At 54.2% G+C, this 24295-nt stretch overlaps 1 protein-coding gene across 18 annotated transcripts in view; it reads right to left on the bottom strand.

Moving 5' to 3' along the window:
* SH3PXD2A (SH3 and PX domains 2A) overlaps positions 1-24295 on the bottom strand; it is a 243862-nt gene that overhangs the window by 92894 nt on the left and 126673 nt on the right. For 11 of the 18 annotated variants that reach the window (XM_081543719.1, XM_081543741.1, XM_081543730.1 and 8 more), the window contains one exon: positions 14664-14755. In XM_081543719.1, coding sequence (XP_081399845.1) covers positions 14664-14755 — 92 coding nt within the window. Of the gene's footprint in view, positions 1-1170; positions 1499-14638; positions 14756-24295 lie in introns of those variants that run through there. The other 7 variants (XM_081543957.1, XM_081543872.1, XM_081543911.1 and 4 more) reach the window with 5 other exon arrangements.

The raw sequence follows: 24295 nt of genomic DNA, 5'->3' as shown, positions 1-24295 counted from the left end.
AGAGGCTTCCAGCTCCAGGCCCGGGGCAGGCCTGGGTCCTCCTTGCTGCGGAAGGGGCAGCTTGGGAACCCTGTGTACCGACTTCCCGCCCCAGCCCTCCCCCACCCAGCCTTCCTGTCAGCACCAAACCTGCTCTCTCTCCTCTGGGTCAGCCTGGCTCCACTACAGCAAAGTCACTGTTCAGCAGGCCAGCCGAGACAGCTCCCAGTGGGCCAGCCCTGGGCCACCTCCTCCAGCCTCTGCGTGTACTGACGTCACCAACAAGTCCCCGGAGGCCCTGGAGCAGGCGTGAGCCCTTGGACCCCAGGGCATGGCGGGAAATTGGAGGGGAAATGGGGGGAGGGGTCAGGCCACCCCACCCCGAGTGAGCCCTTCCTCTCCAAAAGTGGGAGGAAAAGGCTTACTACCATTATTGCTACTGCTATTGTTATTGTCACTAATACCACAACTGACAAGAATCTCATGTTTTTTCAAGCATTCACATTATGCCAGGTACCAAACTAAGCTCCTGACACACATCAGCTCATTTTATCCTCATAGCACTCCTATGTGTGGTAGGTTCTCTTATTTCTCCCACTTTACAGAAGAGAAATGGAGGATCAGAGAGGGCATGTCACTTGCCCAAGGTAACACAGCATGTGAGCCCAAGTGGCCTGAGTCTAGCACTCAAATCATTCACCATCTTGTGGTTGATAAGGACACCTATAAAATTAACTAGATAAGCTAGTTAGGAGTAGGTGGGAAGAGGAAAGTAAAACAAAGACGCAGGGCCAGAGATACCAAAAGGACACCAAGTTCTAGACACTCTGCTGTCACAGCCTCAGCTCGGTGTGAGCAGAGCAGTGAGGAAGAGGAAGCCTGACGTGACCCGTGGCGAGCATCCACGACCACCTGGGCTTAGAGGCACAGTGGTTTTTGATCCTAACGGCCCCTTGTCTGGTGCCCAGGCCAAGTCTCCTGCTGCTTCTCGGAGGCTCTGCGGCTGAAGTGAGCCTTCATGGGTCCACAGCGCCAGGATGGCCCGGCTGCATCCGGGGCAGGCTGACAGTCTCCACAAAGGCTGTTTCTCTCAGGGGAGTGTTCATAAGTTCTGGGAACCGTGACACTGGGGCTCTGCCTCTCTCTGACTTTTCTCTGTTTTCCCTCCTTCAGCGCCCAGCCTATTAATACCTGTGCTGCTTCCTCCCCTCCACTGTAGGCTCCGTGAGGCAGGAACTGTGATGTCTCTCCAGGCCTCGCACAGGGCTGGGCACCACTGGCGTAGCCCTGACGACTGGCAGCTAGGCTAAGGGCTGCCGGCTGGTTCCGAGGGACTGGCCCGAGCTGTGGTGTGATCCTGAGTTGTCCTGCAGGCAGATCGTGGGTCTCTGCCCTCCCCTCCTTCCCCTCACTTCCCGTAAAGCCCAGTGGAAAATGCCACTTCCTTCAGGAGGTCTTCCCTGATAATTACAGATGGGTTAGAATCCTGTGGACAGAGGAGCCTGGCAGGCTACAGTCCATGAGGTCACAAAGAGTTGGACACAACTGAGTGACTAACACACACACACAGAGCAAGTGCGGGTGTTAGTTTGTGTAAAATAGAAGATGGCTTGAGCAGTTTCGATGGGCAGAGTCCACCCTCGTGACTTGGTGCGTTTTCTGTCCACTGATGAGGATGGCCTGGGTCTCCCGTGCTTCGTCCTCTGTCTGGGACATGATCCTGGCAAGTGTGTCTCTCTCTGCCCCCACCTAGACCACAGCATCTTACCACCTTCTTTGCCATGTCCCCTGTGGGCCCAACCCTGAAAACAAGGTCGCATGTGAGCTCAGAACTAACATCTGGGCACAGTTTGATGTGTTCTGGGCTTCCCTGGTGGCTCAGATGGGAGAGAATCTGCCTGCAATGCGGGAGACCTGGGTTCAGTCCCTGGGTCGGGAAGATCCCCTGGAGAAGGGAACGGTAACCCACCCCAGTACTCTTGCCTGGAGGATCCCATGGACAGAGGAGCCTGGCGGACTACAGTCCATGGGGTCTCAAAGAGTCGGACACAACTGAGCGACTAACAGTTTCACTACTTTCCTCTTGATGTGCTTCAGACACATTATTTCAAGTACCATTCTAAGAAGAAGGTTCTATCATTACCCCCATTGTCTAGATGGGGAAATTGAGGCACAGAGAGCTCATGTTGCTAGCCCAGTGCAGAGCTCAGGTTTGAACTGGGTGTCGGCTCACTCCAAAGCCTGTGCCATCTTTTCCATCACCATCTTTTCAGTCTCTTCTGGTCTTCCCGTGTCCCACCCACGCCCCTCCCCCCGCCAAACCCCCACCCCTCCCCCCGCCAAACCCCCACCCCTGCCTAACGCCCCTGCTTAGAAGCCTCCCTCAGCCCAGGCTTCTCCCCCACAAGCTGTCTCTGAACCCTCCCTCAGCATCCAAGTCCAGGTGGAGGCCTGGCTCACTCTGGTGGCCTTCCCTGCCCACCTCTGCACCCCCTCCCCCCAGGGGGACTAGCTAGCTCCCTCTCCAAGGGCCCCCTGCCCTCCTGGTGTGAACATCTACACTGGGCCTGCTTGACCATCTCATACTCAATGACTGCCCCAGGTACACCGGCCAGGCCCGCCCTCCTAGGAAGAGGACTGCAGGGGACTGGCCCCTCCTCACAGGCCCTCCTGAGTGTTTAGCCAGGGTGGCCCTCAGGCCTGAAGCAGACTTACAGTCACGGTCATCTCCACTCTGCTTCCAGAACCTTAGTGCTTAGTGACACAGGGCCGAGTCCCGGAGCCCACGGCCGGGGTGGGGTGGTGCTAGCCCACCTTCCCTGCAGCTGCTCTTTCCTCTGATTGATTCCCTGCAGCAGCTCCACTGTCCTCAGCAAGAAGGTGCCAGCGCGTCTTAGGTGCCAGGAGTTGAGCTAACTCCTGGAGACGGTGGAGGACAGGGAAGCCTTGGCGTGCTGCAGTCCATGGGGTCGCCAAGAGCTGGACACGACTTGGCGACTGAATGACAATTATGTGCCAGGCCCTGGGGCTTGCTGCATTGAGCAAGACAGGACTCATCCCCCGCCCCGGGGAGGACAATGAACAACTGGATAAAGCCAAGTGATAAACTGGGTTAAGAGCTCTGAAGAAAGGGATAAGGATGCTGAAGTGGAGAAGGAAAGGGAGGGCTCTTGAGGAAGACAGGATTAAAGGAGAACCTGAGAGCAGATGGAAAGGCTGGGGCAGGGCTGTGGGCTGGGGCAGGGTAGGAGGTTGGGGAAGGGTAGGGGGCTGGAGAAGGGTAGGGGGCTGTGGCTGGATCAGAGACCAAGCCTTCCCAGTGGCAGGCCACAGGGACACTCCCAGAAGTACTCCTAAGCACAGGGGAAGACCATGTGGGTGTTGGCACATGGGCCTTCAGGGAAGCTGTGTCCCCTGCTGTTTGGAGGTGGGTTGGGGGAGGGCACACAGGAGGAAGGCAGCGCCTGAGGAAGGAGAGGCAGTGGGTCCCAGCACCCCTGCCCTCGGGTGGGGCAGCCCTGCAGCTGGGTGGCTCCTCGAGTGATGAGGCCCCGGTCGCCCCCAGAGGAGCTGTGATAATGCTTCACTTTCAGCTGCTTGGCCTCTCCCGCCTTTCCTCACTTCCTCACTGGTATCTTCTCCCAAATAAGCTGCCTGAGCTCAGTCCTCTCCTCAGATCTACTTCTGGAGGATTCGGAACCAAGACCTCCATCTCTCTCTGTCCCTGGTATGAAGTGCCCCCCTCCCCACCTGCCCACCACGATTCCTGTAGCCACAACCCTGCCTGGCACCTGACACACAGCAGTGGCTCCACCCAGACGTGCCATGAGCCAGCAAGGGGGTGACCTATGTTCCCTGGATCCCGAGGTGCCTGCCCTTTGCATCGCGGGGCTCTGTGGACATCACAGGTGCCCTCTCCTGCTGGTGGTGGGGGCTGGGGCACTCCTGACTCTTAAGCTCGAATTCTTTGGCTTGGCAGGCACAGCCTTCTCTAATCAGGAGTCTGCCTCTGCCTAATTAAATCAGACCTGACCACAGCCCAGCTCCCACTTCTCCAGCTATTCCGAGCAGGCCAGCAGCTGGTCCCTCCTCCCTGTCCCTCAGCCAGGCCCCGATTTAAGTCTCCACAAGGACCTCCAGGTGTCCTTCTGCACCAGCACTCAGGAAGCTCTGGAAATCAGCTGGGAGAGTTTCTGAGCGATGGAGAAAACACTGGGCTCTGAGTCAAAAAACCTGGTGCCAATTCAGTTTCTCTGGGTGACCTCAGGCAAGTCATGTCCCCCCTCTGGGCTGCAGAACCAGTCAGTACAACGTGGGGACCGGGCCAGAGGGTGCCGGTGTAACACTGGGCTCTGAAGGCTGGGACTGTGGGCAACCTTCCCCTCCTGCCTCTCTGTGGATGCAGCCAGGGGACATCCAAGCAGTCTCTCCCATTCTGGCTGCATGCATGGAGGGGCAGGAGGGGCCTCACGCAACAGCCTGTGTAGAGAGAGCCTCTGGCCATGTATCCTGGGTTGGGGGCCAGGAGCTCACAGTGACTTAGGATTCAAGCTATGGTTTTTCTAGTAGTCATACATGGATGTGAGAGTTGGACCATAAAGAAGGCTGAGTGCCAAAGCATTGATGCTTTCAAACTGTGGTGCTAAAGACAACTCTTGACAGTCCCTTGGACAGCAAGGAGATCGAACCAGTCAATCCTAAAGGAAATCAACCCTGAATATTCATTGCAAGGACTGATGCTGAAGCTCCAAAACTTTGGCCATCTGATGCGAAGAACTGACTCACTGGAAAAGACCCTGATGCTGGTAAAGACTGAAGGCAGAAGAAGGGGGATGAGATGGTTGGATGGCATCACCAACTCAATGGACATGAGTTTGAGCAAACTCCGGGAATTGGTGAAGGACAGGGAAGCCTGGCGTGTTGTGGTAGATGGGGTCACAGAGTCGGACACGATTGAGTGACTGAACAACAACGTGACAATCGGGCGACTGGCTGGAGGGGCTTAGTCAGGGGCTGGGGTCACAGCTACTACCCTCAAGGTCAAAGTCAAGCCTCAGTTTGGTTGGGGGAAAGGAGACCTGCTTTTTGGATGCTCCCAGAGCCAGCCTCACTGTGACCATCCTGAAAGGGGAGCCGGACAGCACCCCTCCTCTGAGGTCTGACCCCACAGCAAGAGGCCCTCAGTGGACGTGGGCTGGACTGGCCCTGGCACTCCTAAGCCTTGCACCTCCTCACCTGGGGAGAGGCCTGGAATCTCCTTAAAGGGTCCCCAGGTGGGGAAAGTGCCCTCAAATGTACCTTCAGGGGCTCCACACCCTGTGATCACAGCAACCATGAGTGCTGATTCAATTATTCAGTCCTATGGTTGGATGAAAGGTCCCATCTTGCAATTTGGAAACTGTCGCATGGTCACAGCCCCTGTGTGGTTGTGCGGTACAGACCTGGAGTGGGGAAGGATTTGGATTCAGCCTCTGATGATTACCAGCTGAGAGATAACTTAACCAATCTGAGTCTAAGATTTCTCATCTGCAAAAAGGAGGCATGAACCTCACAGAATTATTGCTTGCTTGCTTGCTTCGCTTTAGTTGTTTCCTATGGACTGTAGCCTGCGAGGCTCCTCTGTCCATGGGATTCTCCAGGCAAGAATACTGGGGTGGGTAGAGATTTCCTATTCTAGGGGATCTTCCCAACCCAGGGATCAAACCCACTTGTCTTTCGTCTCCTGCATTGGCAGGCGGCTTCTTTACCACTACAGTCATAGATGGTTAAACAGGGTAGACCAAGCTTAAACATCCAGAACAGCTTCTGCTGCTGCTGCTGCGTCGCTTCAGTTGTGTCCGACTCTGTGCGATCCCATAGACGGCAGCCCACCAGGCTCCGCCGTCCCTGGGATTCTCCAGGCAAGAACACTGGAGTGGGTTGCCATTTCCTTCTCCAATGCATGAAAGTGAAAAGAGAAAGTGAAGTCGCTCAGTCGTGTCCGACTCTTCGCAACCCCATGGACTGCAGCCTACCAGGCTCCTCCGTCCATGGGATTTTTCAGGCAAGAGTACTGGAGTGGGCTGCCATGCTGTCTGTCAACGCCTGCCTGGAGGGGGTTGGTGTAATATCCAGTGCCGCCACAAGAGGGAGCCAGACACACACAGATCCTGTGAACTAAAGCATTTGAGCGACTGAACTGAACTGAACTCAACTGAAGGCACTGTAAGTGACCCAGTTACAGAGGTGCCTAAACCCCAACCTACCATAAGACCCAACTTACAGGGCCTGTGACGGGGGGCGGGTCACGTGATCTCCAGAATGCCTGCCTCCTTCATATCTGACTTAACTGTGATTGTCTTCCCTTCTCACAGACCTTAGCTCCCACTCCAGACCCTAGTTGCTACATGCTTGGACTATTACAATAGCCAACCGGTTTCCATAAGATCACACAATGTCAGAGCCAGGAGGGATCCCGGAGACCTCCACATTCTGCTCCCTCATCTGATGCCAAAGTGTAGAAGGGGTTAACGATTGCCTCAAATCACCAGCTGGACACTGCATGCCCTAGGCCCATCTCCTCTGGCCCACCTCAAGCCAACACTCTCATGTCCAGGCAGACAGACTTTCTTTCAGTTCCTTGAAATGGCCCCAGTCCTGGCTCCTGTGCTCGGTCCACCGCCTCCCACAGCAGCGAGCCAGGCCTCTCCCCTCAGACCACGAGGCTCCCCAGGGACAGGGCCTGGCCTCGCCCACTTCCGTGGCTTTGTGCCTCACACCAAGAAGATGATGAAAAATGCTTGAATGAACCAATGCTTCCTGCCTGGCCTACAGGGCTGAAGACCTGGGTCCGAGGCTCGGCTCTGCCATGGACTCCCTGTGGAGGGGCAGATAGCTGGCCAGGGGGCTGGCTACAATGCAGGGGCAGCAATTACAAGGTAGGGGCACCAAGAGCCCCCCACACAGGACATAATAGCAAAGCAGACCTCAGGGGCTTGGTGGGGGGTGTGCCCCTCCAGCTGGAGCCTCCAAGGGTGCCATCACCCTGAGAAGAAGGAGTGGGCACATGGGGCCTGGGCATCTGCACACCATAACCCTCCTCCTGGGGCTGAAGTTTCAGGGAAACAAAGAAAGCACAAGCCTGAGAAAATAACGGGGACCCCGCCCCCTCCCCATACCAGGATACCCCTCCCCAGCCGGTGCTTCCTGTCCATCCTGGCTTTGAGAGCTGAAAGTCCTGTGCCAGGACTGACCACTGAGCAACCCTCCCCTCCTGGCCATGGCCCTCACATGCCCTTGCTCTGAGCTGGCTGGTTTAGAGTCGGCCTCCCACCTGCTCGCCCACCCAGCATGACAGACACACCCTCAGAAGTTCCTCAGAACCAATACCCCTTTCAAGTGGGTTGGACACAACTTCTCGCGGGCCCTTTCCTCCCACCTGCCCACCCAGGTTAAAGGCGGGGCGTGGGCAGGGGCTCCTCACACAAAGTTCTGTGCTGTTCCAGCCCATGGCCTCCTGGGGACCCACAGTCCCCTGTTCCAGCTGGCCCTCTCGCCCATCAGCATCAACAGGCTGTCTGTGCAGCTGCCAGTGGCAGAGAGGCTGGGAGGACAGTGTGGCCCGTGTCCCTGGCCAGACAGGAGCTGTCCCACTGCTGGGGGTCTGACTGGGACTCAGCAGAGCTGGGCACCGGTGGGTGGACTACCCACTCTAATCCCCAAGCCACTCGTCCCTTAGGGAGTGTCAAGAGCATGGGTGCCTCAGAGGTCCTGATAGACATGGGGGGCCTGGTGGTGGAGGGGCAGCTTCACTTCACGGTCGGCACGAACCCTGGAGAGAACTCCCGGAGATGAAAGGTGCTTGGGAGAAGTCAGCCTAGCTCCTGCCTTTAGCAGGAGTCCTCTAGTCTTTTCTGAGCAGCCACTGCACACCCAGGAGGGGTGAAGAGGGGAGGGGGAGAAGAAGCAAAAGTTCCCATGGACGGAGCATTTGTGATGCCAGGCACCACTAAGGCATCAGAGCCTGTGAAACTCATGACTGTCGTCCCAAGAGGGTACTCCTGGCCTCGTTTACAGAGATCTGAGAGGTGAAGGGACTCATTCAAGGCCACAAGCAGAGCTGGGTGTTCTGGCTGTTGTCTCCGAGTTAGTTTAACACAATTCAAAATTTCCACCTAGTGGTAGCCTTGAGCTCTGAGTTTGTCAGCCTGCCTGGTCCCTGGCACATAGAAGGTGCTCAACGAACACGTGTGGGTGAAGGCTGAGGAAGAGGTGCTCTCCAGGGCTCTTCCTAGGACCTTCTGTTTGCTCCCAGGAAGCAGGAAGGGAAGGAAGAAAAGGGTAACCTGACTCAGCATGTACTAAGTGCTCCACGTGCGTGTGTGTGCTCAGTGGCTTCAGCCGTGTCTGACTCTTGGCAACCCATGGACGGTAGCCTGCCAGGCTCCTCTGTCCATGGGATTCTCCAGGCAAGAATACTGGAGGGGGTTGCCATGCTCACCTCCAGGGGATCTTCCCAACCCGGGAACCTGTGTTTCTTATGTCTCCCGCATTGGTAGTCAGGTTCTTTACCACTAGCGCCACCTGGGGAGCCCAAATGCTCCATAAACACGTTTTTCTATTTCCTTCTCCTAGCACCATAGGTATGACTGCGGAGAAGGTCACAGTGCTGTCAGCGGAAGCCTGGATCCTGAGATTGGGAGTCAGGCTCCCAAGCGAGGCTGATCTTGAGTTTGACCAGGATTGAGGTACTGGGGGCTCCTGGAGGAGGCTCCCCCTCATTCACAGGGCCATCCTGGCTGCACGGCCACCCACACGCTCCATCTTCCTGCTGGGTCCTGAGGCAGGGCTGGCAAGGCCCCCTCTGCCCTGGATGCTGCTCTCCCCTGAGGAGGCAGCCCAGCCTCCATCCCCTTCGGAATGGAGAGGGAAGCTGAGAGGTCTTTTCTGGGGTCTGTAATCACGCCACTGCAGCCCCGGAGTGACTCTGTCCTCTGCCCAGGGCCTCTGACTCTGGAAGCCTCGCTCACAGCCCCCCACTTCAGCACCTGGGCCACCTTCATGAGGCCAGGGCCCAGGCCCCAACCTAGCACGAGGCCCAGATCAGGTAGGACAGGCTCCCTCCCTTGCCGGCCTGCCAGTGGCAGGGGGGTGGACCCCGGGCCAGATGGAGGCTGGCTGTTGGGACAGGCTGGGGCAGGGATGGAAGCCTGGCCGTTGGGACAGGCTGGGGCAGGGACGGAAGATCCCTCCGAACACTGGGCCATTGTTTCAGGCCACAACAGAGGGTGGCTCTGTGGCCCTGGGGCTGAGGAACAAAAACCTGTTTAGCAAGGCCCTGTTCCTCCCATGCAATTTCAAGAATTTAACCAGGGTCTGGTTGGCTTCAGCAGGAGAAAATGGGCTGAGGGGACAGGATCAAGCCTAGAGCTGAGAGGGGTGGCAGGGACCAGGAGACCCTCAGTCACTGTGTGAGCCCACTGTGTGCTGCTGGGCTGTGGGGGGTTCCTGCGGGCTCCCAGGCTGATGGGCTGGCAACAAGCCTGTGAGTGGGAGGTGATGAGAGGGGGCCCCAGTCCTGGCCTCTGTTCTCCCTGTGACATGGGGGCCAAAAGTGTGCATGCCACCTGCCCACGGGCTCAGGCTGAGCACAGAGGGCCACCACTGTCAAAGCAAGAGGAGGCTGCACCCCTACACATGGCAGACCTGTTCTGGGGGTGGGGGGCAGTTCTCTTGCTGCAGTTCCCCCCAACCCAGGGCTGACACCATGATGATGGTGAGCCTGGCCTTGGGTGGTGCTGACTATATGCCAGGCCTGTTCTGGCACTTTCCATGAGCCATCCTCCCCACGGCCCTTGGGGGAAGGCAGTGTCGTCATTCACACTGGACAGAGAAGGAAACTGAGGCACAGAGGGGCCAGGGAAGCCAGACCACCCAACTCCAGGGGGGTGGGGAGTGCTGTTCACTCTGCAACCTGGACAGTGGGCAATACAAGTTTTAATCTTGTTAACAGTCCCGACTTGGGTTCAGTCAACATTTACCAGGGGCCAGGCCCTGGGGGGGGGCGGTCAGAGATGTGGGTCCCTGTGGTGGGGAGAGACCATAAACAATGTGGTGTGGTTACTGCCACAGCCAAGGGCTACGGGCTTTTGCTGTGGGGGGCGGGAGGGCGGGGAGAGGGCTTCCTGGAATGTCTGAGGACTGAGTAGGACCCGGGCTGCGGTGGGTGGGGAGAAGGGTGGGGAGTGCTCTATGCAGAGGGGGAGGCTGGGCCTGGGCTTGGGGGCTGGGGACAACAGGCTGCACCCCTGCGTGGGCACCTAAGGATGAGGGCGGGGCCCATGGGCCAGGAGGTGGGAGAGATGGGAAGGCGGGTCTTGGGTCCTTGGGCCTCATGGGGCTGCCCCCCTCCTACCCCTGTTCTCTAAGGGATATGCAACATGCCGGGGTCTGAGGACAAGGCCGCTGGACGGCCCTTTGAGAACCTTAGGGTCACTGTTTCAGTGATGGGAATCGAAACTTGAATAAAAGGAGGCCTTTGCTGGGTCACGTGGTTGACTGGGCTGGGAGTCCAGCCGGGCAGCCTGGACTCCCGTTTCCATCACTGACACCACGGGAATCAGAGCTGAGGGAATGGTTGCCTGGAGGCTCCCTGGGGAAGCCAGGCCGGGGGACGCCTGCCTCCCTGGCCCACTGGCTCAGCACAGGGGTCTCGGGTGCTCAAACACGGCTAAGCCGGGGACAGCTGAGCCGACAGATGTGGCCCCCGGACTGGGTGGCCACATGCACAGCCCAGCGGGTCACCTTAGGTCTTGGGGTGTGGCCTGCACGGGGCCAGGCTCACCTGGTTGTCAGAGTCCACCCAGGACTCGCCCTGAGCTGAATCCCCTTGCGTTCCAGGGGTGTGTCCTTAACCCCCCCTTCAGGATCTGGTGACCAGGGCCTCTCCCCAACCCAAGCCAGGTACGAGGCTGCCCCAGCATCCACACAGGAGGTAGGGGGGGTCACGGCACCCCCAGCTTCTCTTGCCGGCCCCCCTGCCAGCTGGGTGACCTCCAGGGAGCCATGTCAGCTCTCTGTGCAGTCACGCCACAGCCTACCGCCCGTGGGGGACTAACACGGAGCCTGAGTGACACCACTCACCCGTCCTGCACGTCTCCTGCGCACCTGCTCTGGGCACTGGGGATATGTGATCAGAATGGTCCTGCTCTACCAGACCAACAATAACGCGGGGAGGGAGCAGGGCACGTGGGAGGCAGTGATACGTTCCCTGAAGGAAGATGAAGTCAGGACAGGGAAGCCAGTGCTGGGGATTTTAAGCAGGAAAGCCAGGGTCGGGCCTTGCTGGGCAGCTATTTGAGTCAAGATTGCAAGGAGGTGCAGGACCAGGCTGGGGGCTCTCCTGGGGAGGGGCTGAGTGTTCCAGGCGGAGGGGAGAGCCAGTGTGAAGCCCGCATGGCAGAACACGGCTGGAGGGTGTGAGAAGGGGCAGGAGGTGTGGCTGGAGCAGAGCCAGCTGGCAGAGGCAGCAGGAGCCACCAGGGGCAAAGGGGGAGCAGGCAGAAGGGCCTTGACTCTGAGCAACACCAAAGGCATGGAGGAATATGACAGAAGAGGGACACGATCTGATGTACATTTTTAAGTGGTCATTCCATCCTCTGTGTTGAAAATGGACCATGGAGGGCAAGGGCAGAAACAGGAAAATAGTCAGGCCAGAATCCAGGGGAGGTAAAGCTTGCCCCACCCCCACCCCCAGGGTAGCAGCTGGGGAGACGGTGAGATGTGGTCAGGGTCTGGATATATGCCGAAGGTGATGTCTGAAGGATGTGGTGACGGGTTGGATGGAGGGGTGTCAATCTAGAATAATGCCAGGATATGGGGCCTGAGCCAGGGCCCCTCGGAAGAGCTTAGCACTGCTGAAGGACCTGCCAGCCAGTAGTTCAAGGAGAGGAGGGCAGGGCACTGGAGCAACCTTTGTGTTCTTACGTGGCCACATAAGAAGGCAGAACCATCATGGCCACCAGTGCCAGGCTCACCAAATGTCTCTACAAAGAACACCCTTTCTGTGCGGGGCCCATGGTCTAGAGCAAAGGCTGGCAGCCCAGAAGTGGGACCCGCTCTCCACCCATGGAAGCCAGAGAGTGGCCTGGGATCAAAGCGGAGGGGCTGAGACCTATTGCCCACCTCCCCCACCGAGCTGGGCTGTTTTGCAACCTTGTCTTCCTCGCAAGATGGAAAGGGCCACAGTCCCCCACCCCAGCCCCCTGAGCGCTCAGAGGTCCCGCAGCAGCACACTTGAAAGAGGCCGGGGTTATCTGCAAAATTCCAATTAAATCCACAGGCTTTGATAACTTGATAAGCCACTCCACAGTCGCCCCAGAGTCAAAATACGCTGTTACTTGATCCCGTGTTTATGTTTCAGGATGGAGGAGGGAGGTGTATGGTGGTCTGGGACGGTGCACGCAGCCCTGAGAGGGTGTGGATGCAAGCATTTGGCTGATGGATCATCAGTGCGGGTCACCCTTGGGTCTGGGCTATGCTCTGCATGGAACACAGGTCTCTCTTCGCAGGTCCTGGAGGCCAAGAGGGGCCAGGGTGGAGAAAACCTTTGGAATTCTGGGGCCACAGCTGAACCCACCTCCTGACTCTCAGGCCTGTCTCGTGCTGGAGTGGTTCTGTCCTCAGGCCCTCTCTTGCCAGATGAGATGTGAACTGGCCCTGGTGGCCGGTACCACCTCAAGAAGAGGCAGATAACCCCTGTTGCCATGGAAACTCGGAGGCTAAATTGCTTTATGACTCCTCCCTGCAAAAGCCAGGCTGTGATCTGCAGAGGTGGAGTGTGCAAGGAGCCACGTTCCATTCTGTTCCACAACCTCCCATCCAATGGGCCAGTAGCACTGGCTGGGTTATCTCAGTACACGTGTTGTCTCGGTAAGCCCCTGGACTGCCCCAGGAGTCCGGCATTCCTGCTTTTCAGGGATGGAAACACAGAGAGGCTGGGCAAATGATCTGAGATCACAGAGACTTGAGTGGTGGGTCTGGACCCCAGAGCCTGCCTGCAAAGCCATGCCTGCGGCCTCACCAACACACAACCGTGTCCCCAAGCCTGGTTTCCACCATTCTTTGAGAGCCTTCCAGGGACGGGCTAACCTATTGCCATTAATCAGTTTCCCTGGTGGCTCAGCAATAAGAATCCACCTGTAATGTAGGAGTGCAGGAGACATAGGTTCAATTCCTGGCTTGGGAAGATTCCCTGGAGGAGGGCATGGCAACCCACTCCAGTATTCTTGCCTAGAGAATCCCACGGACAGAGGAGCCTGGAGGGCTACAGTCCATGGGGTCACAAAGAGTTGGACACGACTGAAGCAACTGAGCATTCACGCACACATTGCCATTAGTGTACAGGTGAAATAAGACCAACTTATTTAGCTGAGTGCCAGAGAGCGGGTGCAGGGTCACCAATAAAAGGCAGGGTCAGCTGAGTTTATAGCGATGTACCTGCCACTTCACCCAACCAGCGACAGCCCCTCTGGGCACACGATCATGTGTGACTCCAAGGATCAACCACCTAGGGAGGGACATCTCCTCTCTCCCCATGGAAGGAAGGAAAACAAGAGGCTCTGAGAGGCCAGCACAACTCAGGAGGGGCAGGGCCAGATGGACCCGGGGACACTGTGGCTGAGGATGGAGTCTGGGCACGTGTGTGAGATTCCAGTATGATCTCATGGGTCATCTTGACCACCTGGCCCAGGGTATCCTGCTTCCAGAGAAGAAAAAAGACCCGCTTGGTTCCCTATTTCTCCCCAGCATGGAACATCGAACATCTCTGAACCACAAGGAATCAAAAGATTTTGGTTCAAATCTCATGCCTGTCCCATAGCCAACTAGCTGAATGGCTTCCAGAAAATCCACCTAACCTCAAGGGCCTCGGTTTCCTCCTCTGCAAACTGGGCTACCTTGTGTGCATGCTAAGTCGCTCAGTCACATCCGCCTCTTTGCGATTCTGTGGACTGTAGCCCGCCAGGCTCCTCTGTCCATGGGATTCTCCAGGCAAGAATACTGGAGTGGGTTGCCCTGCCCTACTCCAGGGGCTCTTCCCGATCCAGGGATCGAACCCAGGTCTCCTGCATTGCAGGCGATTCTTTACTGCTGAGCCACCAGGGAAGCCCCCTGGGCTCCCTAAGTCTATTGTAAAATGCTACAGGTAAAAGCCATTTGGTAAACACTCTGTGCGCACTCATTGTTTTTGATAAGGATTATAGGATCTGTTGCCACAGCCCAGGACTGCTGGGTTACTCAGTGGGTGAGGTTCGCCTGGGCAGCACATGTCCTCCTGGTTCTACATGTCAGTTTGGCGCTTGGCAGTGTCAACAAATAAGAGCAATGACTGCTAATCCCATGTCTGAGCGGCATGACCTTATATTTTCTGTTATCTCGTCTGCTCCTGACAATAAACTGTGAACCAGAAAGAGTTTGCAGGAAAACCTGCTCCCCAGATGCAGAGACACCCTCCCTTGCCAGGTCTGGGGTCAGAGAAATGAGGAACAAGTCATGGTCACAGGAGTCTGGGGACTGATAGTCTTCCTTCCTCCGGTCCATGTTTGCTTAGCCTCGTTGGCACTCCCTCTACTGTATCCCCACATCTGGAGCCTCTCCAGGCTGGCCTCAGCATTAGCCTCACAGGAGAGGCTTGAGCTACCACTTACTCTTTGGGGGGGTTGACATCCTCCGGTCGGGCCTCAAAGAACCGAAAGACTTCATCACACTGTGAAATATGGGGCGGCAGCCGGACAAGGGCCTGTGGAAAGATAGAAAGAAAGGGCATTAGGCCTGATGACACTGGGAGCAGGAAAACCAAAAGCTAGGTCAGCTTGGGCCAACAGTGACGGGGGGAGGCTTGAGGACTGTGCCAGGGAAGACACAGTGAACAGGTGCCACCAGCTACCCACCCACCACCCAACCAGACAACTAATCAAGAAATTAACCAATGATCTAACTAATGAAACAACTCTCCCTCCATCTATCCATCCATCCCTCCCATCAACTAACCAACCACTCCATTAATGAACTAACCAAACAGTCAACTAATAAACCCAGCCCAGTCCAGTGTGGAGTGGTGGGGGGTGTAGGGTGAGGCCAGGCAAAGCCCTGCTTCTTGGCCCCTCATTTAGGATGGAGAGAAGACAGTCAAAGCAATCAACCTGTCAACCATCCAGCCAACAATTCAACCAACCAACCATCTAACTAGCCAGTTAACCAACTAAACAACTAGCCAACAAATGAAAAAAATGAAAAAAAAAAAAGGGAGGAGGCCATTAACCCTAGGTCTCAGGGTCCTTACGAATGTACTATTCTGCATGAACCCTGAAAGGGTTCTCTCTTGCCCACAGAATAAATCCAAGATCCTTAACTCCACAATCCAAGGCCTTTTCCCACCAGCCTCATCCCCCACTCTAGCCACACCCCAGCCTCACCCTACATACATCCTCTAAGTACTCACTGCACCACTATTTAATGACAAGCTGGTCATTCTACCAAGGACAATAGGGTGCTATGACAGAGTCTGATTGGACCTGGAAAGATTAGGAAAGGAGATGGTTTTAGGAAAGTCTCTTTGAAGCTGATTTCTGAGAGACACGTAAGAACTGACTGGTCAAGGGACTTCCCTGGTGGTGCAGTACCTAAGACTCCACACTCCTTATGCAGGAACCAAAGTTTGATCCCTGGTCAGGGAACTAGATCTCGCGTGCCGCAACTAAGACCCGGTGCAGCCAAATAAATAATAAAAATACATAAATATTTAAAAAATAAAATGATGAATTAAAAAAAAAAGAATTGACTGGTCAAGGTCGGGGGACCAAGTGTGGTGGCTCTAGGCGCTGCTGGAGGTTGGGTGTGGCACGGTCTAATAGGGCCTTGCTTAGGCCAAGTTGAACTGAGCCTTGAGGAGCAGAATAAGCTGACAGGTGTGGAAAGGCTTCTTAGAAGAGTGGGCAGGAGTTTGGCCTGAGGGGTGTGCAGGATTCAGGCAGGCAGGAGGAGGTGGGCATCCCCAGGAAGATAACTGTGCAGGCAGGGGTGAGGGGAGCTGTGAGTTTGTCATTTAGGAGGGGTGAGAGCCCGCTGCTGGAAAGTGAGGGACGAGGGTCAGAGGTGATCAGTTTTCCACTGTGCACCAGCATGGATGCCACACCTTTCAGCCTGGGCACCTGGACCGCTGCTGACCCGGCTCAGTCCAGTGGAGTGGTGGGGGAATGTAGGGTGAGGCCAGGCAAAGCCCTGCTTCCAGGCCCCTCATTCAGTATAGAGAGAAGACACTGGGGTGATCCTTTAATACAGACAGACAGATGAGGTCAAAGCAGGGGGGGACAGGGCCAGTCCTGGAATTCTGGGCTAAAGCCAAGGGAAGAAAGACGGAAACCCTGGGTGACAGGAGTGTGAGGAACTGCTGATAAGGAGGCTCCAGAGCAGTGGCCAGCCAGATGGGAGCCTGTCTCGGGCCCGTGCCTCCTCAGGCTCCCTGCACTGGGGCTGCTTGAGGTGCAGTGACCTGACCTGGCAGTTCCCCTGTGCCAACCATGCTGGGCCTCCATGAGTGTGGCCACTGGGAACCTCATGATGGTCCTTATGAGGGCAGATCTCATTCCCGTGTAACTGAGGAGGAGACCGAGGGTCAGGGAGGCCACGTGGCCTGCCCACAGGTGGGAAAGACCTTGCTAGAAGGGAAGTTCCATGCGGGCAGAGATTTTAGTCTGTTTTGTTGACTGCTGTGTGCCCAGATCCTAGAAGAGAGCCTGGCACTCAGTGAGTATTTTGTTCAAATGAATGAATGAATAAGGCTTTGGTGTGCAGCACTAATAGGACATAATAGAGGGGCAAGAAAAGTACATGTGGTCTTAGGTTGCGTTGACAGAGGTATAGTGTTGAGGAAGAGGGACGTGATCATTTACTTCTTCTCTGAGCTGCTCAGGTAGTGATTCAAGTGTGGCTTCGAGCACAGTGGCCTTTCCAGATGCCAAACCCACAGCCCGGCATGAGGTGACAAGACCTGATCTTAGCAGATAAGATACCCTGTGCAACTCCCAGCTGTTCCTTCCAGAGCCTGTGGCTTTCCAAGGGTCTCTAACGGATCACATCCCTCGAGATCAGGCAGGGAAAAACAAGAAAGAAAATTAACATTCAATGAGCAACGACCACGTGTCAGGCACTGTCCTAGGACTCTCCAATCACCCAACAAGCAGGGAGCCTTTTGGTGTATGCCCAGGTGGTACAGGCATGAGCCAGACATAGCGCCTGCCCTCACAAGCACACATCTAGCGAGGAGGACCCCGTACTGTCCTGGAGGTACCATCACTGCTTCCATTTATGGTTGGGGACACTGAGGCTCCTGGGGGTGAAGCCACAACTAAAGTAAGTGGCAGAATGAAGCCCTGTGCTCAGACATAGTCTAGGGGGACTTATCCCTATAGTGTTCACGTTTTCATTTAACACACATGGTATGTGCTGCTTTGTCCCCTAGGAGAGAAGGGTAGAAGGAAAGAAAAACTGAGAAAGAAGAGAGAGAGAGACAGAGAGATGGAGGGGAGGAGAGAAAGATAGAGACAAAGAGAGAGATGTAGACAGAGACAGAGATGGAGGGAGAGGCGGAGACAAAGAGAGACAGACATGGGAAGAGAGAGAGAAAGGAGGAGAGAAAGGCGGAGACAAAGAAACAGACAGATAGATGGGGAGACGGAGAGGGACAGGGAAACAGAGAGAGAGAGACAGAGAGATGGAACGCAGGCATGTGCAGAGAGCAAGGGCCCCTGCTGGCAGGGAGGCAGGAGGGGGTGAGGAGGGAGCACTAATGGGCTGGGATAGGCAGGAGGCAGGAGGGAAGCGTTCCCAGGGACCCAGGCTGTGTGCAGAGTTGCTGCCAGTGTGACCTCCCTGACAGCAGAGGGAGGGGGCCAAGGCAGGCGCCCTCCCACTCGGGTGCAGAACGGCCGCCTGGCTCCCCCAGCGGCAGCAGCGAACACAGGGGCTCTTCATGCCGACAGAGACCAGCATTTTCGGGGCAGAGGACGCGTGGGCTGGAAGGGCCTCAGACAAAGAGGCCTTTTGGGCAAACCACTGCGGCATCTTTATTTAACAGAGAGCCCTGAGGGGAGCTGCATTGAGGGCTCGTCCTGATTTCAGGCTGACAAGAGGCTCTTGGCTCAGAGCAGCTTCCATCAGAGACGCCGCCAAGTCCAGCTCCGGCCAAGATCATTTGGCAGGAGCGCTGGGTGCTGAGCAGTCAGTCCCCAAGGCCTGGGCTGGTGATGACAACCAGAACAGGGAACCCCCAAACCTCGCTCTTCTCGCAGGAGCCAGTAGGGGCCAATCTGTGGGCATCTCAGGGGCATCGCCCCTGGCTCAGACCTAAAATGCTGTCATTCGGCATTCAGCATGCACACCATGAGGTGGTTAAGTCAGGGACTCAGGGCTAGGCAGACGTGAGTTTGAGTCCTAGCTCTTCTGTTCACAGGCTGTGTGATGCTAAATGTCTTGCTTGCCCTCTCTGGGCTTAGTACAATGGATCTCATAGGGTACCTGCCTATTAGGAGGTTAAATGAGATCATGGATATGAGGAGCCTAGCACAGTGCTTGGCACTGAATTAAGAGTAAACTTTAGGGACTTCCCTGGTGGTCCTGGCTTCCCTGGTGGCTCAGACAGTAAAGAATCTGGCTGCAAAGCAGGAGTTCAGTTCAGTTCAGTTCAGTTGCTCAGTTGTGTCCGACTCTTTGCGACCCCATGGACTGCAGCACTGCAGGCTTCCCTGTCCATCACTAACTCCCGGAGCTTACTCAAATTCATGTCTGTTGAGTCAGTGATGCCATCCAACCATCTCATCCTCTGTCATCCCCTTCTCCTCCTGCTTTCAATCTTTCCCAGCATCAGGGGTTTTTCCAATGAGTCAGTTCTTCTCATCAGGTGGCCAAAGTATTGGTGTTTCAGCTTCAGCATCAGTCCTTCCAATAAATATTCAGGACTGATTTCCTTTAGGATTGATTGGTTGGATCTCTTTGTGGTCCAAGGGACTCTTAAGAGTCTTCTCTAACACCACAGTTCAAAAGCATCAATTCTTTGGCGCTCAGCTTTCTTACGGGGTTCAATCCCTGGGTTGGGAAGATCCCCTGGAGAAGGGAACAGCAACCCACTCCAGTATTCTCACCTGGAGAATTTCATGAACAGAGGAGCCTGGTGGGCAACAGCCCATGGGGTCGCAAAGAGTCAGACATGACTGAGCAACCACACTTTTACTTTCACTGGTGGTCCAGTGGTTAACAATCTGGCTTGCAATGCAAGGGACAGGGGTTCGATCCCTGGTCCAGGAACTAAGATCCCACTTGCCTCAGAACAACTAAGCCCGTGTGCCACAACTAGAAAGTCTGTGCATCACAACAAAAGGTTCTGAATGATATACCGAAGATTCTGCATGCTGCAACTAAGACCTGATACACCAAATAAATAAATAAAAATTTAAAAATAGTAAACTTTAGTTATACTATTGTCTTCATTATCATTATCCATTAGGTGAAAGCAGTGAGGCATACTAGAAAGAACAGGAGTCAGGAGACTTCAGTTCTAGGTCCAATTCTGCTATTATATACTGGTACATGACCTTGAGCAGCTCACCTCACCTCTCTGGTTGTTGCTCCTTTTAGGATAAAATAGACTAGCTTTAGAATCTCAAACTGTAGCTCATGGAACACATGTTGGATGAGATAAAACAAGTTCTGTGGGCACACGTGAAATGGTGCCTTGGTGGGCACTTGTCTAGGTCTTGGTGGGCAACATGTTCATCAGCACAGCAAAGGCAAGAGACCTGTAGAGCTGTGCTCAGGCCAGTAGTTATTAATAATAATGACATCCTGGGAGACAGGCTCTTGTAATCATCACATTAAGAGATGGGTATGTCTATGACTCTAATTTTACAGAAAAAGAAACTAAAGCACAGAGAGGTTAAAACATTTCTCAAGGCCACACAGCTACCAAATAGCAAGATTTTGAATTAGGTGCTTTGAGTCCAGAGCCTATGCTCTGTCCCATCTGCAACTCTGTACTGCCTCCGGCATTGCCCACAGGTTGCTGACAGTGGAGCTGGTTTTCCAAACAATTCCTATTGACAGCCCATGGAACACAGCTAGGCAAATCCAAGCAACAGACTTTCTGAAGTTTCTTCCAGCTTTAACAGTCATTGGCTCTAGGACTTTAAACAGCACCATCATCAGTGAATTTAGTGTCTAATCTACCACAAGCCTGGTCTTTGCAAGCGCAGCAGTGGCATGGGAGGGAGGCCCCAGGCAGACTCTGCTCAGACCCTGTGCTTCAAAATGATCCCCCTCCAAGAAGCCCACCATTCTGGGTAATGTCTACTCTAGGACAAAACAACAACAAAAAAAGCAAAGTTCCGCATTTGTCAAAGCAGATGGGGGTGTCCTGCTCTTTCCACAGGGCCAAACATTCTCCTATTTTTAGCAGCATCATTTTGGCTTCTAATCAATGGAAATCTTAATAGGTAAAAACCTAGGAACTCTTGGTGGGGAGGGGGGTTGGTGGTGGTGTGCTGGGGTCCCGCCCATTTTGCCCCCACTCCCACCCCTGGGGGCTGCTTCTAACCTGCTCAGATTATTCCTCCTAGATCATCATCTGGGAAGCTGGGAGTTCACTGAACTTGCATAAATCAGAGTATTTCAAACGCTTGAGTTCTCTTTTTGAAGGATCTAAGCAGCAAATTCTTTTGAAATGGAAATAGTGCTTAATTCGCAATTGCCAGTTTAAGCCATTTCACAAGTGATCCTAGTAATTGGGGCCTTGGGGACTTGTCACCCTCCTTGGAGGCTTCCTCTGCGTGTGTGTGATCTCTGCATCTTGTTGTCAGATACTGGCTGGACTCCCTCATGCTGGTTAGTGAAGACACAAAGACAGCAGATGGGGCCTCCGAGGGGCTCTTGGTCCGAAGAAGATGGACACACAGAAATTACCCTCTCTGGCGGGTGAGTGTACAGTGCAGAGCCTGCACGGAGTACTCAGGGTGGTCAGCTTTCCCTGGGGAGTGGGGAAGCTTCTGGGAGGGGGGTCTGGGAGCTGAATGTGTGCCTAGGAAAGAGACCAGCACAGACCAAGGGGTGGAGGAGACCCAGGGCAGTCTGGCTAGCTCCGGATGGCTGTGCTTCTGAGGCAGGGGGCTGAGGCCAAAGCAGCCCACTGAACCACCCACAGAGGACCCGGCTGAGCTGCTCAGAGGTTCTTGTGGGCAATGAGGCTCCTCGGAAGACCTCTCAGTGGAAAATGAGCACTATAAGCTTGATCCCAGGCTGGAAATGATTTTTTTTCTGGGTCTGTCTGGACCAGAGGAGATGAAGAGATTCTGTCAGCTGGGTTTCCTCCGAGCACCAGACCTCTCAGGAGGCATGATTGCGTCAGTCTTGGCTCTGCCTCAGTCTCCCCCCATCAGCAATACCGCTGGCCCAGGCCTGCCTTAGAATAAGGGACACAGGAACAAAGTAACTCTCCCTGTGTCTAGGACTGAGCATGCCAGTTGCTGCTTTTGAGAAGACAGTTTCTGTTACAACATGAATCTTTTTCTTTATTAACAAGAGAAACAATGATGGGCCATGGTGGGAAACTCTCACAGTGGGAGGGGGAACAGCTGGGGCTAAGAACCTCCAAGTAATAGCCTCAGTTTCTGAATCTGGGAAGTGGGGCTAAAAATGAATGTGTCTGGGAAATGCCGAGGGTTGGGAGGGGGGCACTTTCCTTACCCCAACAGGGCTGATCCCCTTGTTGGGCTTGGAGTCCTTCCCTCAGTTAAATTCCAGCCAAGCCCTCATCCTTCCAACAAAGGAAGTCCTTGATTCTGAAACCAAGTTGATGGTGGACAGCAGGATAATAGAAGTGAACTCAGCTTTTTCGGTAACAAAAAATTCTAGTTGTATCTACCAGGAAATGGCGACTTGTATAAACATTGTTACATGGCAGAGGGTGGGCTGACTATTCTCAAACACTCTTTCTCACTGTCCACCCCCTGGGATATTTATTTTATCCCATAGACAAACACTGCAAACATGTATTTCACACACAGGAATAGGGTGGACAGAGTCATTTATGGGATAGATTGTTCATCTGAGCCCCCAAAGTATAGCTCATGCTTGTTAGTGGGATGAAAGTCTTCAAATTGTTGAGGCCACAGAACCATTAAATATTAACCACATAACCATTCTGTCCATTAAATTAATTTATGGAGTAACAGAAAAGCCTTTGGAACCCCTCTTGATAGACAGCGGCCCTCAAGAGCCACATAAAACAATCAGCCGACTGGCGCTTGGTAAATTTTCCGTGACGCTCATCCAATCTGCTCCATATATGTTTAAAATTAACACTGAGATCTGGGCTGTGAAACCGCCATCAGGTGGAGGGACTGGCTGGCCAGTGAAGGCAGGGAGCCCGAAGTCTAGGGGAGTCCACTGCATGGTCAGACTTTCCATATCTGAGTCCTGGCAGAGGAGCTGGCTATGCCGTACACAAAGCCAGCTTCACAATCTTGGGCGCATTAGAATCCCCAGCAAATCCCAGACTCAGAGCCCATGCTGTCTAGCAGGTCCAAGGAAGATTCTGGCCAGCCAAGCAGAGCTGCCTAGGCAGGTACTAGAAATCAAACTCTAGAGGTTCTGAGTAGCATGTCCAAGGATGGGTGGAGACAAGGCAGGGCTGGCCATGGAGTGGACTGCACGTGGCTCTGACTGTGAAGCTCGCTATAGGGGGCAGTGATGCCGAGTGAAAGGTTGGACCCTGAGTGGCACAGACAGGATGACTGGGCGGCAGGGCTGTGACGTGCAATGCCGGAGGGCAGTGACCATGGACTGCAGCTGGACTTATCACTAATGATCATTCCAAGGTCATTCCAAGGTCTCAGACAATCGGACCACAGATCTCAGCTTTCAAGTTCAGCAGAATTAAAGGTCACTTCTGTACTGCCCTGCCCCCTGTGCCATTCTCAGAGTAAATTACCGTCTCCAAGCTGCCTGGCTGCCTGGTGAACCCATGACATTGCTCTTGTTGCCTGGCTCTGAGCAGTTCTCATCTATGCTAATTAGGTTAGGGGGCCCCCTCTCCTCTTGTAGACCCTACTTAAATGGTTTCCCAGCCACCAGTAGCACCACTGGGGCCCCAGAGCGCTGTCCTGACTTAGGAGTCCTGTTCAAAGCCTGATCCCAGGAGATAAGATGTTATCACTTTCTTGCTCCAGACAACCCAGGAGACGGCATTTCCACAGAGCCCAACTGGAAATGCCCTGGGCTCCACCGGCTCAGGGAAGTCAAGGCTGATGTAAACCATAAGTCCCAGTGGCAAGAGGCTTCCTTCTGCCCTTTGCCCTTCCTCAAATAGCTCTGCCCATTTGTTTAACTGCTTGAGAGAGGAATAAAGAGAAATAAAAGCACAGGCTGCAGCCATCAATTTAACTGTAATTGGTGATTGCCCTTTAAAGAGAAAAATGGATATTGATCTGAAGAAGAGAAACTTCTAGCTTAAGAAATTCATCATCCGGGCATCCTTTTACCTTAAGGCAGAAAAAGTGACGGAGCATAATTTGCACAGCCACAAAATTCAAACTTAGGATAAGGAAGAATATTTGGGGCTGCTTGCTTCTCCATCGTCTTGGGAACACCAGTTACTAAATTGAGCAACTAGGTTCTTATTTAAATATTTTATTATTGACAAGTATTCCAAATTATGAAATATTTATGCAGAAAGGAGCCTTATGGTAACAACTCCATGTAGGGACAGCACATTTCAGAAGTTACAAACACTTTGAGATACATTCTCCTGCTCAACCCCTTTATGAACCCTGTGAGACAGTTATTTTTACCCCCCACGCCCCCCATCTTACAGATCAGGAAACGAGCTCAGAGAGGTATAGCAACTTGCCAGGGTCACACAGCCAGTCAGTGGGGCACTGGGATTCAACCCCAGCTCTTCTCACTCTAATACCAGCACTCACAACAAAACGTTATCCCTCACTTGCTTCTCCTCACGATTCTTGAGTCAGACTCCACAATAGTTTTTACTTAACTAGGAAATTCCATCTCCATTAAAAGCCAGTAGTGCCCAGTGATAACATTAAATTGTTTGGGTCTTGTAATAATAATAACAAAAAGCCAGCATCCATCAAATGCTTCCTCTGTGCAGATACTCTGTGCTGCTGCCTTACGCCTGTCCAGTCACTGCATCCTCATGGCTACACTCTGCGAGGTACCAGTCTCCTTGCAGTTGGACAAGTGTGGAAACTGAGGCTCTGGGAAGTTCAGTAAG

This window comes from Giraffa tippelskirchi, chromosome 2 (assembly GCF_054371585.1).
Source record: "Giraffa tippelskirchi isolate mGirTip1 chromosome 2, T2T-mGirTip1v1.2.pri, whole genome shotgun sequence".
In the NCBI taxonomy this organism is placed as follows: Eukaryota; Metazoa; Chordata; class Mammalia; order Artiodactyla; family Giraffidae; genus Giraffa; species Giraffa tippelskirchi.
This window is presented reverse-complemented; position numbering and strand designations above follow the sequence as displayed.